At 41.0% G+C, this 16,153-nt stretch overlaps 1 protein-coding gene across 5 annotated transcripts in view; it reads right to left on the reverse strand.

Moving 5' to 3' along the window:
* atp11b (ATPase phospholipid transporting 11B) overlaps positions 1 to 16,153 on the reverse strand; it is a 148,825-nt gene that overhangs the window by 20,842 nt on the left and 111,830 nt on the right. For all 5 annotated transcript variants that reach the window (XM_078410212.1, XM_078410211.1, XM_078410207.1 and 2 more), the window contains one exon: positions 15,982 to 16,147. In XM_078410212.1, the coding sequence (XP_078266338.1) occupies positions 15,982 to 16,147 (166 nt within the window). The remainder of the gene's footprint in view (positions 1 to 15,981; positions 16,148 to 16,153) is intronic.

The raw sequence follows: 16,153 nt of genomic DNA on the forward strand, positions 1-16,153 counted from the left end.
CTCTAGTTACAGTACTCTTATTCTCTGAACTTACTAATAAAATCTCTTTGGATTCTCCTTAATAGTCCCTGACAGCTATCTCCTACCCTCCTGATTTCCTTCTCAAGTATGCTCCTTAGTTCCCGAAACTCTTTCAGGGATACACTTGATCCTAGCTGTGTACATGTTCCATGCCTCCTTCTTTTTCCTGACCAGAGCCTAAATTTCTCTCGTCATCCAGCTTCCTTACCTGCCTTGTCCTTCACTCTAAACGGAACATGCATTCCTCAACTCTTGTCAGCACACTTTTAAAAGCATCCCATTTAACAGACATTCCTTTGCCCGCAAACAATCTACTCCAATCAACTTTAGCAAGTTTGTGCCGAATACCCCTACTCCAATCAACTTTAGCAAGTTCATGTCGAATACAATCGAAGTAGGCCTTGCTCCAATTCATAACTTTAACTTTTGCAAAAAGTTGCAATTCATATGAAATTATTCAGCCCACCCAAAAGCACTATTTCACACATCTCTGCATTAAATGTCATCTGCCCATTTTACCAATTCTATGTCAACACAAGGCCTTGGGCGGGTCCCGCCCCCTCTCCTGACATCAGTCTGAAGAAGGGTCTCGACCCGAAACATCACCCATTCCTTCTCTCCCGGAATGCTGCCTGACCCGCTGAGTTACTCCAGCATTTTGTGTCTACCTTGCGGTTATCATATGACAGTCCCGCCAACCCGGGGATTAACCTTGTGAACTTGCGCTGTACTGCCTCAATAGCAAGGACGTCCTTCCTTAAATTAAGTGACCAAAACTGCACACAATACTCCAGATGTGGTCTCACCAGGGCCCTATACAACTGCAGAAGGACCTCTTTGCTCCTATACTCAAATCCTCTCGTTATGAAGGCTAACATGCATTAGCTTTCTTCACTGCCTGCTGTACCTGCATTGATTTCAAGTTCTGTACTTCAGTGTTCATATGGGAAATTCCAACCTGATGGCATGGAATATTACCAGCAGTTCAGTGTGGAGCTATTGACATTACCCAGCAGATCCAAATCCTAAATTTTCCTTCAGTCTAAAGAAACAACAAAACACTGCTAATCACCCCCAAGCGGGTAGCCCATAGAGCTCAGAGGACCATCGGAACACAGCTACCAGCCTTGGAGGGCATCTACAACACACGATGCCTCAGAAAAGCCACCAGCATCCACAAAGACTCTTCACACCCCTGCAACAGTCTGTTCGAACTCCTTCCATCGGGCAGACGATACAAGGCCTTCTACGCCCGCACCTCCAGACTCAGGAACAGCTTCATCCCCAGGGCCATAGCCGCTATGAACCGGTCCTGCTGAGCCGGATGCTCAAAACGCACAGTGAACTGGCACAGATCTACTTGCACTTTATTCTGTCTTAAAACTGTTACAATTTGTTTCGTTGGGTTGTTGTTGTTGTTGCTTAAATTAATACTGACTAGCTAATTAAATTATTGCATCGTATGGTAGGCGCATTCCCAATCTCGTTGTACCCCTGTACAATGACAATAAAGATATATTGTATTGTATTGTAAGTAGTGTCCCCTGCAGCAGAATCGTAGCAGATGTAACACCTGCCCTTACATCTCCTCACTCACTTCTATCCAGGGAACCCAACCAGGTGCGACGGAGGCTCACATGTACCTCTTCAAACATGATCGACAATATTCGGTGCTCTCGATGTGGCCTCCTTTACATTGGCCAGACCATGCAAGCAGGCGGCGACTGCTTTGCTGAACATTTCCACTTGGTCCACCGAGGCCTGCCTGCTAATCATTTTAAATCCCCTTCCTATACCAATCTTTCTGTCCTGTACTTCCTTCAATGCCAGAGTGAAGCCACATGCAATCAGGAGAAACAACACCTCATACTCCGCTTGGGTAGCTTACCACCCAATGGTATGAACATTGAATTCTCCAATTTTAGGCATTAACCCCCCACCCCCCACACACACTCTTGCTTTTCAGGGCACCCTGTCCCACCCTGGTGCATTTCTCCCACTATCCCAGACCTCTTCCCACATGTCCCTCCCTCGGGTTTTATATTTAATCCTGTTTTCTGCTTATCTGACCATCCTTTTGTCTCCTTTTCATCCCTGGCCTTACTCCACCCATATCCAATCAACCCCTCCCTCATCTGTTTCCATCTGTCACTTGCCAGGGTTTGTACCAGCTCTCTTTTTCCAGTTTTCTGCACCCAACTGCACTCAGTCTGAAGAATCAAAATGTTGCCTATCCAATCCCCCCACAGAAGCTGCTTGACCCGCTAAGTTACTCTAGCACATTGTGTTTAAATTACCCCTCGAGTCTGCGACCTGCCCCTTCTTGAATTCTGTATCCACCAGTGTTATTACCTCTTTAATTCCATTCATTTTTACTTTGGTAATATGCAATATTTTGGGCAAATGTCTTTGAAAGCTCATATGCAAAACATTATCTGCAAAACCTTCTCTTTAATTTAATTAACTTAATCAAACATGGTTTGACTTTAACAAATCCATGCTGATTTTCATTAGTCCAAACTTTACCAAATACTAATTAAATTTGTCCTGGTTATTCTGTCAAAGTTCACCTACGATAAAGTCACACGAAGCTGAACCCCCTTCATTTTCATGCAGAAGTTCAACATCTCCAGTCTTCAAGCAACATGTCCTCATCCTCAAAGATATTGCAGAGCCTTTCCAATTTCAACCTCTCTCTTCCTCGATGATCTAGGATGCGTCACGTGCAGACTGGAGAACTGTTCTATTTTGAAGACTGGCAACCTTCTGACTACCCTAGAGTACGAGTCTTTATGACAATGCAGGCTTAAGTTGCCTTGGGAACCACAAAGATGAAACTGATCTAGTATTCAACTTTCCACATTGGAATAATTTAACTGCACAGGAAATGTTGTAAATAGTCACTACTTACATTGAAAAAGACAATTTAATACCTCCTTTTTCACCATTATGTAGATGTATTGTCTTAAGCATCATTTAGTTATTCTCAAAAAAAAATCTTGACAATGTAGCAATTCAGCCCATTGAGTCTAAAACAGTTCTCAGAACAATCCCATCAAAGCCATTCCCCAATTTATTTCAGAGTGCATATTACAAATACAGAGGCCTTATCGACTCGTAATCTATTTTCTCATATGTGCCCTCGTTCTTCTCCTACCACCTGCCCACAGGGCAATTTACAGGAGCCAATTAACCTAACAACTGACATATCTTTGGGGTGCAATAGGAAACCAAATCACCTGGGAGATCAAAGAGAACACACAAATGCCACATAGCCAGTCAGAATTGAACCCAGTTCACTGGAGCTAGAGACAGCTGCACTAACTGCTGCACCACCGTGATTGCTTTCATGTGCCCGACTAATGCAGACATTTCAAGTAATATTCTAGGCCAATTCTGAGGAATTCATATTTCTGATCTTTGAGTGAACACATGCTACAAGATCCAAACTGTCACACATCTTTAAGAATACTTAAGACTTAATACGTGGTAATTTTATGAGGAGGTTGAAAACAAATTAAATACTTTCTTACAGTTTGCAAATGAGAATGCAAGTGTATTAGAGAATGTAAAATGGTGGGTATAAAAAAAATCTGCTTAAAAGATTAGTGGAACTCAACGGTAGGCCGGTTTTCAGGTATCAAATTTCTTAGTCACATGATTTTGTTATGGAAAAGCGAAATATGGACCATTTTCTAGCAACCCATTCCCCTTCTCCCCCTGCAACCCTGTATTTGGGTGTGATTTAAAAAGCATAGAAATGGACAACTTATTGGACTCAGGGAATGAGTTCTGGAGCTTCCAGTCAACATTCAGGCACAAGGAGTGAGCTCTGCATTCAAGATAAAAGTTGAAATTGCAGCACCAAGGGGCATTTTGTACAACTCTATTTTTGGATAAATTTTAGAACTCTTAAACCAAAACCAAATTAAATCAAGGTTTAGTGATGCATCCTCACTGAAAGCCATTTTTAAGAGTTCTTTCATTGTGAAGTGACTGAGTCCTGAGTCCATAACTAAAAGGAAGTTAAGACGATATTCAAAAAAAATTGATAATGGAGAAACCATATTTGATAAGAAAGAAACAATGAATTAAGCTTACTGGGTTTTAGTCAGAGTATACATAGGGTTTACAGTTAGATCTATTTTGCATTGAGATGTACAATTTTGCTCAAGTTGTTAAGATTGGGTAAATTTACCCAGATTTTACATGTACTTTGAGGTAGCACTAAATTTATAAGTTCAAATGGTATTGAAGATGTGCATCTTGATGTCCCAGATCTTTGTGTGAGCATGAGAAAAATTTACAGCATGTGGCCAAGTATAACAATAGGAAACAATTCAGTAATGGAGAAGGGAAAACTGGATGGTATGAGTTAGTGAAATTGATGAAATTGCATAGGCAATGTCTCATGCAAAAGTTTGAAAATTTAAAGATAACAAGATGTTGAGTGAGTGGTTGAGATGGATAAATAAAGAAGCAGGAAGCAGTAGAAGGACATAGACAGTGATAGCTCAAGACCATGGCAGAGATCTTAGAGCATAGTATGGGAGAGGCTAGAGTGGTGCTGAATGACAAAGCCATTCACAATCATTTACAGTTAATTTTAAATTATAAATCATGTTTTACATTTATCTGATAAGGTTTTAGGAATATACCTCCTGCCTCACTGAATTATTTTAAAATTGATATCTTGTACGGAATAGATTTGTTACTTTGTATTGGCAATCAGTCTCTTAGATCTTATTCTTTCATTTGATCTGTTAATCTTGACATTTTTTCCCCCAGGTAATCACCCTTCACTCTTACTTCCAAAAAATGTAAATATAATCTTGAATTAGAATGGACTTTAACTACAGTTTAAACGGATTAGAATTTTACTAAGTGATCGATTGGAAAACTTACAGATCAATTATTTCATTAACTGCTGTGTTAAAATTACAGTATGCATATGGTGTTATAGAATAAGAAAATAACTGCAGATGCTGGTACAAATCGAAGGTATTTATTCACAAAATGCTGGAGTAACTCAGCAGGTCAGGCAGCATCTCGGGAGAGAAGGAATGGGCGACGTTTCGGGTCGAGACCCTTCTTCAGTCTGATGTCAGGGGGGCGGGACAAAGGAAGGATATAGGTGGAGACAGGAAGATGGAGGGAGATCTGGGAAGGAGGAGGGGAAGAGAGGGACAGAGGAACTATCTAAAGTTGGAGAAGTCGATGTTCATACCACTGGGCTGCAAGCTGCCTAAGCGAAATACGAGGTGCTGTTCCTCCAATTTGCGGTGGGCCTCACTATGGCACTGGAGGAGGCCCATGACAGAAAGGTCAGACTGGGAATGGGTGGGGGAGTTAAAGTGCTCGGCCACCAGGAGATCAGATTGGTTAACGCGGACCGAGCGCAGGTGTTGAGCGAAGCGATCGCCGAGCCTGCATTCGGTTTCGTCGATGTAAATAAGTTGACATCTGGAGCAGCGGATGCAATAGATGAGGTTGGAGGAGGTGCAGGTGAACCTCTGTCTCACCTGGAAAGACTGTTTGGGTCCTTGGATGGAGTTCAGGGGGGAGGTAAAGGGACAGGTGTTGCATCTCATGCGGTTGCAGGGGAAAGTGCCCGGGGATGGGGTGGTTTGGGTAGGAAGGGACGAGTGGACCAGGGAGTTATGGAGGGAACGGTCTCTACGGAACGCAGAAAGGGGAGGGGATGGGAAGATATATATAATTATATAGTGTTATAGAATTATCTGTTATTCTCAATAACGCTTTTAACACGTCACAATTCCTTATAGTTCTTCCATGTCCTTAGATGCAGCAATTTAGATGGCTATGAATGGAATAGATTTCCTTTAGTTTAGTTTAGATTGTCAATGTGTACTGAGGTACAGTAAAAAAGTTTTTTTGTTGCATGCTATCCAGCCAGTGAAAATACTATGCATGATTACAATCAAGCCATCCACAATGTACAGATACAGGATTAAAGGTATAACGGTAAAAAGGTATCCAATAAAGTCTAATAAAAGATAGTTTAAAGGTCTCCAATGAGATAGATGGGAGGTCAGGACCACTCTCTACCTGGTGAGAGGACAGTTCAATTGTCTGGTGGTTGGGAAGAAGCCGTCACTGAATCTGGAGGTGTACATTTGCAAACTTCTGTACCTCTTGGCTGATGGGAGAAGAGGGAGTGACAGGGGTGATACTGATCCTTGATTATGCTGGCAGCCTTGCCAAGATGGAGTCAATGGATGGGATACCTGATAGTCTGGGCCACGTCCACAACTCTTGCTCGCCCAGGTGGCCAATTGAAACAGTCCAGGTTCATACAATGAGCATGCAGTATTTACTGAGGGATCGGGCAGTTGCTGATATCTCAAACCAAACCCTAGCGCGAGGTTTATTTTAGTGATCAACACCGTCCAGGTGGTGTCCGTGTGGCTTGTGAATGCATGGGTTCCCCCCTCTTTTACCCATGCCCCCCAGTATCTGGTGTCCTTCCACATCTCAAAGATGTAGGTAATTGACCATTGTAAATTACACTTTAGTGTAGTTAAGTGGCAGGTTAATCGGGGGGGCCATGGCCATGAGAGCAAGAACAGGTTACTGAGAAATAAATGTGGAATGGGATTGATGGAGTTTCTCTAATAACTGGCATAGACTCACTCAATTGCTTCTTATGTCAGGAAAATTATGTTGTGGATTTTAAAATAAGTGAAAACTGGGATATAATGGAAGATGAGATTGAAATGCTAACTACTATTATTTGAGATGAAGTTCTGAGTTAATTTTATTTGACAAAAATATCCATAGTCAAATCCTATTCAAGTAATCTGCTAATTATATAGCAATTTAAAAAAGTTATCATCTATTCCTATGGTAAATAAGACATATAGAGCCAAACTAGGAAAAGGGTTTATTTTTTCCCCCTGGTATATTAACTTTGTTCCCTGCTGAAAAAAGCAAAAATATATATTTTCTTTGTAAATCAAGTGTGTTAAAGACATTTCCAATTCAGATCAATTTACAGTCCGAGTAACGAGAGGATGATTTTAATCGGGATTTGCTATAACAATATTGAATTTGTTTGGGAAGGTGTATGTTTGTGATTTTAACTGCGAAGGTGCATTGCTTTGGCAATTAATTTCAACATTAGCAAATGAGATGGAAATTCAACAAGATGTCTGGACATGTCCTGATATAGTTTCAGAAGATTGGTAAAATACTGCTTCTAAAGGTTCATTATAATTAATGAAACATAGTATTCAATTCCTACAAGTGTTGTTTCTCTGAAGTCTTTTAAAGCATCAGAATCAATGGTAAACATCTTTCTCATGAATCTTTTGCATTGTGTGCACACACACAATTATATATGGTTTAAAGAGGATATAGATATATGGACAAGTTGCTGCTACTTCAAGTCAACATTTATTAATCCGAGTTGAAAACATAAACTGATCTGTGCTTACAACAAGCTGAACACTTACTATGTTAAGGAATGAAAATCTAAGGGCATAGCACTTTTCATCTAATGATCTATACACATATTCAGTTAAAAAAAACTATCAAATCAGGATATCATTTTTATACAAAAGCAAAATGAAATAAAACCAGCTTACAGCCACCTGTAGTAATTGTATTGAGTGAGCATCTAAAAATTCTTCTATTGCTAGAGGACTATCCAGACGGTTTGCATTCCGTTTTACAGAGTGGTACAATCGCAATCTGGTTGAAAAAGTAACGTAAAGCAGATATAGATGGAAAATGCACAGCCTGTATCAATTAAAACAAATTTTGGCTAAAATTTCACTTTATTAATAGATTCCAACTGAACTGCACATTTCTCGCCATGTTTAAATACCTTCTTACAATAGCTTGTACAGTTCACCATTCTCTTTCAGACAGGCGGTAGCTCTCAACAGCCAGTGGAGTGTAAATTAATTTGTTGTTTCATTCAGCTAAAATAATTTGTTTGAACTGAACACTGCCACCAAAATATTTTGGCCAAGATCTATAATTTTGTGTGAAATTTTGTGTTTGTGAGAATTCAAGTTCTTCACTCTCCATTGTTGACATTGTTTCAGGAAGCCTGACATAAATAGCTTCCCTGGTGGTTGGAATCAGTTCTATAGATAACTTTTAGTATACCTTGCAGGTAACTCAAACAGTAGTTGATAAAGTCTGCAACACTATCTTAATAAGAGTATGTGGCGAAAGTTAAAACCAAACACTTGGCTACATGAGAATTGCCAAATCAAATTCACTAATAGCAGCTCCGATAAGGTTGACCCTTTCAGCATCCTTCAGTTAAGACTTGCCACAATGGACAAAATCTCATCAACCATATTTGGGTGCATCCACTATCACATCATGCATTCCAAACTGGTGGCAACAGCATTCAAACACTGCATGAAATGACCACACAAATTGTCGACAGAATTTTTGAATATTAAGCACTCCACAACAGAATTAACTTGATGAACCAATGCAACTCTCAGTTTAGCTCAGCAGTCACTTCATGGAAAATGGATGTGAATTATAGATCTTAATCATTGCCCAGAAATATAAGAAACAGAAAATCACAACAAAACACTGCAGATGCTGAAAATCTGAAATACAGAGAAAATATTCAAAAATGCTCAGCAATAAGTGCAGCTCTGTTAAAAGAGAAACAGTCAATGCTTTGTATCCGGGACCTGAAATGTCGAATGGGATACAGCCAGTTGACTTGAAACACCTTCCACCATTCCATAAAATTATCGACAACTCTCACATTATTATTTACCCAGCTTTCCCTCCACATCCCTTACTTTAGTTAGCAGAAAACGTCAGATTTCAAATGAATTGCCATTTACAGAACACAATTCCACCACTATTTGCATGTGCTAGTGTTTCCTGACCAGAGTCTGGTTCCAATAGGACTCATCCTGCATATTAATAACAATTCTGACTGCAATAACATTTATGTACTAAATGTTGGTGAAGGTCAAGGTCTATAACATTATTTTAGCAAAGTTCAAAACAGATTTGAGAAACAGTTGCCCAAGATTATTGAAAGCAGTTACCAAAGTGAGTACTGCAAACATTTTTTTGAAAAATGTAACCTGTGTAGAAGAATCAAGTTCATTAAAATAAACCCCTTCTCTGAATATCACACACATGGGCGCATACTATCCCGGTCACTATCAGCCTGATAGCCAATTTCCAGATGCTGCTTGGCTGAAATTCATTCTTTAACTCAGCAGCTGCCTTGTATAGACACACATATCTCAGGTTTTCCAGTTCAGCCCTCCTTGTCATTTCAAATTAGCAAGACAAACATGCATCCACCCAATGCCAAATACCAGCTCTCACTTAGGTCGACAATGACTTTAGCACAAACAGCATTTTTTGTTATACAAGGGTTGAAGATCAACAATAATTTAAATTTTAAATTCAACAGCTTCTTAGTCACAATGTAAAAAAAGTCCAAGTTAAAGCTGCTCCGAGCATGTACTACAATTTAAATCCATATTAAATGAATGCATAATTTTTGATATATTTCATTTAGTTTTAAGTTCTGGTACAATGTGTGTTGTGGACAATTTGCATACTTTAAAGATTCGATTAATTGTTTCAATTTGCAAATACGTAAATGTTCCCTATCAACAGCTATGTCAGAGATGAGCGATGCTGGCTGGAATCAATTGATCCTGAATGTGTCACTAATATAGGAAGATCTTTTCAGAAACAAAAATCTAAGAAACAGGTTGAGAAGTTTTTTGAAGAGGTGTTGATGGTGGATGAGGGTAGGGCAGTCAATATTGTTTTCATGGACTTCAGTAAAGCATTTGACAAGGTCCCTCATGGTCGGCTGATTCAGAAGATTAAGATGAATGGGTTCCAAAGTGACTTCATTATTTAGATTCAGAACAGGCTCAACCAGAGAAGACAGGGTAGTGGTGGAAAGGTGGCATTCTGGCTGGAGAGCTGTGCCTAGTGGTGTTTCACAGGGATAGAGCTGGGGCCTCTGTTGTTTGCTTCAGTGCAGACAGTGAAGAAGGCTATCAAAGGATACAGCAGGATAAATCAGTTACAGATATGGGTGGAGCAATGGCAGATGGAGCTTAATCTGGGCAAGTGTGACCTCAAATGGGATGTCAAATGAAAGGGGAAAGTCTGCAGTTAATATCAGGATCCTTAACAGCATTCAGAGATCTTGGGGTGGTGATGGTGCCGGGTGTGGTGGTTGAAGTAGATAAGTTAGTGGCATTTAAAAGACTTTTGGATAGACATAAAGTGCCCTCCATAATGTTTGGGACAAAGACCCATCATTTATTTATTTGCCTCTGAGCTCCACAATTTGAGATTTGTAATAGAAAAAAATCATACGTGGTTAAAGTGTACATTGTCAGATTTTGATAAAGGCCATTTTTATACATTTTGGTTTCACCATATAGAAATTACAGCAGTGTTTATACATAGTCCCCCTCATTTCAGGGCTCCATAATATTTGGGACACAGCAATGTCATGTAAATGAAAGTAATCATGTTTAGTATTTTGTTACATTTCCTTTGCATGCAATGACGGCTTGAAGTCTGCGATTCATGGACATCACCAGTTGCTGGGTGTCTTCTCTGGTGATGCTCTGCCAGGCCTGTATTGTAGCCATCTTTAACTTATACTTGTTTTGGGGGCTAGTCCCCTTCAGTTTTCTCTTCAGCATATAAAAGGCATGCTCAATTGGGTTCAGATCGGGTGATTGACTTGGCCACTCAAGAATTGGCCATTTTTTAGCTTTGAAAAACTCCTTTGTTGCTTTAGCAGTATGTTTGGGATCATTGTCTTGCTGTAGAATGAACTGCCGGCCAATGAGTTTTGAGGCATTTATTTGAACTTGAGCAGATAAGATGTGTCTATACACTTCAGAATTCATTATGCTACTACCATCAGCAGTTGTATCATCAATGAAGATAAGTGAGCCAGTACCTTCAGCAGCCACACATGCCCAGCCCATAACACCCCCACCACCGTGTTTCACAGATGAGGTGTTATCTTTGGATCTTGGGCAGTTCCTTCTCTCCTCCATACTTTGCTCTTGCCATCACTCTGATATAAGTTAATCTTCGTCTCATCTGTCCACAAGACCTTTTTCCAGAACTGTGGTTGCACTTTTAAGTACTTCTTGGCAAACTGTAACATGGCCATCCTATTTTTGCAGCTAATTAGTGGTTTGCATCTTGCAGTGTAGCCTCTGTATTTCTGTTCATGAAGTCTTCTGCGGACAGTGGTCATTGACAAATCCACACCTGACTCCTGAAAAGTGTTTCTGATCAGTCGGACAGGTGTTTGGGGATTTTTCTTTATTATAGAGAGAATTCTTCTGTCATCAGCTGTGGAGGTCTTATGAATATTGACTTCTCCAACTTTAGATAGTTCCTCTGTCCCTCTCTTCCCCTCCCCCTTCCCAGATCTCCCTCTATCTTCCTGTCTCCACCTATATCCTTCCTTTGTCACGCCCCCCTGACATCAGTCTGGAGGTCTCGACTAGAAACGTCGCGCATTCCTTCTCTCCTGAGATGCTGCCTGACCTGCCGAGTTACTCCAGCATTTTGTGAATAAATTCCTTGGCCTGTCCGTCCCTTTGCTATTAGTAAGCTCACCAGTGCTCTCTTTCTTCTTAATGATGTTCCAAACAGTTGATTTTGGTAAGCCTAGGGTTTGGCTGATGTGTCTAACAGTTTTATTCTTGTTTCTCAGTCTCATAATGGCTTCTTTGACTTTCATTGGCACAACTTTGGTCCTCAAGTTGATAAACAACAATAAAAGTTTCCAGAGGTGATGGAAAGACTGGAGGAAAGACTAGGTGCTGAGAGCTCTCTTATACCTGCATTAAGGAGGCATTTAAACACACCTGAGCAATTACAAAGACCAATGTGCCCCAAACATTATGGTGCCCTGAAATGGGGGGGGACTATGTATAAACACAGCTGTAATTTCTACATGGTGAAACCAAAATGTATAAAAATACCCTTTAATAAAATCTGACAATGTGCACTTTAACCACATGTAATTTTTTCTATTACAAATCTCAAATTGTGGAATAGAGGCAAATAAATAAATGATGGATGGGTCTTTGTCCCAAACATTATGGAGAGCACCGTATGTATATGCAGGGAATGGAGGGGTCTGAGTTACGTACATGCAGATAAGTGATGGTCATGGCATCATGTTTGTCATCATCAGGCATTGTTGGCTGATGGACCTGTTCTTGTGCTGGATTGTTTTATCTTCTATGTTCTTGATAAGAGTTGGTCTTGGCACCATGTTTAGCGCAGGCATTGTGGGTTAAAGGGCCTATTGTGCTGTACTGTTCTATGTTGAAGGCAAAAATACTGGTAGAGTGGTTAAAAAAAAGCATTGAGTATAATAGTGAGAAAATCATTTTGCATGTGGAATGAAGGAGAATACAGGAATATGGATTATGTACAGGCAGATGAGATCAGTTTAACCTGGCATCTTATTCGGCACAAACATTGTGGACCAAATGGCCCGTTCCTTTGCTGTACTGTTCTATCTTGTCCTAAGATCACTGAGGTCTCTATGGGTGGAGCCTCAGGAGACGGGCGAGACGGTAATCAAATATTTCTCACCTGCATTTAACATGGATGTTAGGGAACTCGGGAACATGATGCAAAACTGGGATAACAGAACCAGTGTACAGGTAATCATTGGTTGGTGTTGACTTGGTGGGCCAAAGAGCTTGTTGCCACGCTGTATCTCTAAACTAAACTAAAGTGCATAAACATTGATAAATCCCTGGACCCAGATCCAGTGTGCTAGGACAATGCGGGAAGCTAGGAAAGAAGTTGGCTGAGATATTTGTTCTATTGATAGCCACAGGTGAGTTGCTGGAAGACTGGAGAGTGGCTAATGTTGTTCTTTTATTTAACAAAGGCTGCAAGGAGAAGCCTGGGAATAACAGATGATTGAGACTATCAGTGCTGGGTAGGTTATTGGAGGGGGATTCTTAGAGATAGGATATACATGCATTTAGAAAAGTTTAATATAGGATAGTAAACTTGACTGTGTATGGGAAATTGTGTCTCACTAATTTGATTTGAGTTTTTTGCAGAGGTGACCAAGTGGTTTGATGAGGGCAGTGCTGTAGACGTTAGCTACATGCTTGTTAGCAAGGTATTTGACAGGGTACAGCATTGTATCCTTGTCTGGAATGTTCAATCACATGGTATCTACCCATGGTGAACTAACAAATGGATACAAAAACAGGGTGGTGGTAGAATATTTTTTACAAAGGAGACCTATAATAAGTAGTGTACCACAGGGACCAGTGCTTTGTTCAATGTTATTGGTTATTTACATTAGCATTTGGATGTGAATGTAGGTGGAATGGTTAGTAAGATTGGCGTTGTAATGAACAGCGATTACAAAAGGATCTTTGGTCAACCAAGTCAATGGGTCGAAAAATGGCAGATGGTGTTTAATTCTTCTAATATGCGAGGTGTTGCACATTTGTAGGATAAATCAGGGCTGGACTTGCATAGTAAATGATAGGGCCCTGGAACGTGTTGTAGAAGTGAAAGACCAATGGGCGCAGGTACCCATGAAGGTGATGACACAAATGGACAGATGGTTAAGAGTGGTCATCTTCATCAGTCAGTATACCGAGTAGAGGCGTTGCATATCATGTTCCAGCTGTGAGAAAGCATTGCTGTGGCCACATCTGGAGTACTGTGCACAGTCTGTTTGTCCTGCTATAGGAATGTCATTAATCTGGAAAGAGTGCAAAAAAGATTTACAAGGATCTTGAGCTGCCAGAGGAAGTGGTTGAGGTGTGTAGAATTAAGACTGTTGGACAGAAACAAGAATAGGAAAAGTTTGGATGAGTTATGGTCCAAGCACTGGCAAGTGGGATACACTTGGTTAAGCAACTTGTCAACATGGACGAGTTGTCCCACAACCAGTTTCCATGCTGTACAGCTTTATGACTCTATGGCTTGCTGGATTAGAAGGTATTAGCTACAAGGAGAGGTTGGACAAACTTGGATCATCTTCTCATGAGCGTTGGAGACTAAAGCGAGAGCTGAGAGGTTTATAATATTAAGAAGGGTATAGGAGGGTTAGATAGTCAGAATATTTTTGCCAGAGTGGAAATCTCAAAATACTGGAGGTGAGAAGGGGAAAGCATAAAGAATATTTAAGGTAGATGCCCGGGACAGCAGTGGTGGCGACACCGCAGAGCCTGAGGCCCAGGACAGCGGCAAAGAGCGGGAGGACGAAGAGGAGCTGGAGCCCCACATGCAGGAGGAGCTGGAGCCCCGCATGCAGGAGGAGCTGGACCCTCGCATGCAGGAGGAGCTGGAGCCTCGCATGGAGGTGGAGCTGGAGCCTCGCATGCAGGAGGAGCTGGAGCCCCGCATGCAGGAGGAGCTGGACCCTCGCATGGAGGGGGAGCTGGAGCCCCGCATGCAGGAGGAGCTGGAGCCCCGCATGCAGGAGGAGCTGGACCCTCGCATGAAGGAGGAGCTGGACCCTCGCATGCAGGAGGAGCTGGAGCCTCGCATGCAGGAGGAGCTGGACCCTCGCATGCAGGAGGAGCTGGAGCCCCGCATGCAGGAGGAGCTGGACCCTCGCATGGAGGGGGAGCTGGAGCCTCGCATGCAGGAGGAGCTGGACCCTCGCATGGAGGGGGAGCTGGAGCCTCGCATGCAGGAGGAGCTGGAGCCCCGCATGCAGGAGGAGCTGGAGCCTCGCATGCAGGGGGAGCTGGAGCAGCTGAACCAGGCCAGTGCGGAGATTAATCAACTGGAGCTGCAGCCGAACGACGCGTAACAACATCAGGCTAAGGGACTGTCGATGAAAACTAGCCTTTCGGCTAACTCGAGTACATTAACATTTGTTTGAATGTCAATTAATGTACATTGTCCCTTTTCAAATAAATAATAATAATGATTATTAGTATAAGCTTTACAGCAGCGTTTTCTTTTACACACTGAGAGTGGTAGGCACCAGGGGGTTGGTGGAAGCAGATACGACAGTGTTTAAGAGTTTCAGATAGGCACGTGAATGTGCAGGGGATGGAGGGAGTTGCATCATGTACAAGAAGAAGGAATTAGATGACAATATTGGCCAAAGGGCCCGTTCCTGTTCTACATTCTGTTTGTTCTTTCAATTTTATAGTAGGAAAACTGATTATTCAAAATTTTACTAATCATGTTTACATCTAAGTATAGTTTCACAAAAGTCTAAGTATAGTCATCACTGTAAGATTCAAGATATGTATACATACAAATCAAGGTCACATAGGTTAAGAAATATCTTAATATGATAAGCTGAACAAACTGGGTGATCAAAATATTGTAAAACATTACGTTGATACACCTTTGCAATCTTTCTACTGCTCTTCGTACACTTATTACAACCATTTGACAAAACCAAATACATAAGATTTACTATGAGGGTCCTGCTAAAAATGACCCAATATAACAATTGTTCAAAAAGCTTCTCATATTATTAACCTGCGCACAGTTGCAAGGACCAAAACGTGTGTTATCTACATTATAAACCAATACATACATTGAGAAAAGTGATCCACACACATGCGATGAAACGGGAAAATATTTGTCAAAATAACAGCGGGACCAAATGGTTTTTCTCATAATTTATCACACAGATATAATGTAGATTAATTTAGACATCAAACTACTTATGCTTGTGTTCAGCGAATGCCATGTTGCATGTTTAGAATTCATTATTAGAAATTGACCACAAACACAACATGATATCTAAAGTGAACTGCAAACCTACATCATAATAAAGTTATGCAGTTTCATTAAGAGGGCATGTCTTAAAGTACCAAATGTATTATTTTATCCAATGATCTGCTATCCAATGAACTTAAAGTTTTCATTTCGATTTTAAATGCAACACACCTAAAATATGCTACTGTTGCTAGAGTAAATGGGACCTACCTGCGATCTTTGTACCAAAGTTGGTCGTGTATGTCTCCAGAATACTTTTCTTAGGACATCTGGGAACAAACAGCCAACTACTATGACGATAATGCCAAGCCAGACCTGAGCACTGGACAACAAATGTCTGAAGACCGCATATATACTTTGTAACTGCAAAAATGGCCTAGGA

Source organism: Rhinoraja longicauda, chromosome 13, assembly GCF_053455715.1.
Source record: "Rhinoraja longicauda isolate Sanriku21f chromosome 13, sRhiLon1.1, whole genome shotgun sequence".
Lineage (NCBI taxonomy): Eukaryota > Metazoa > Chordata > Chondrichthyes > Rajiformes > Arhynchobatidae > Rhinoraja > Rhinoraja longicauda.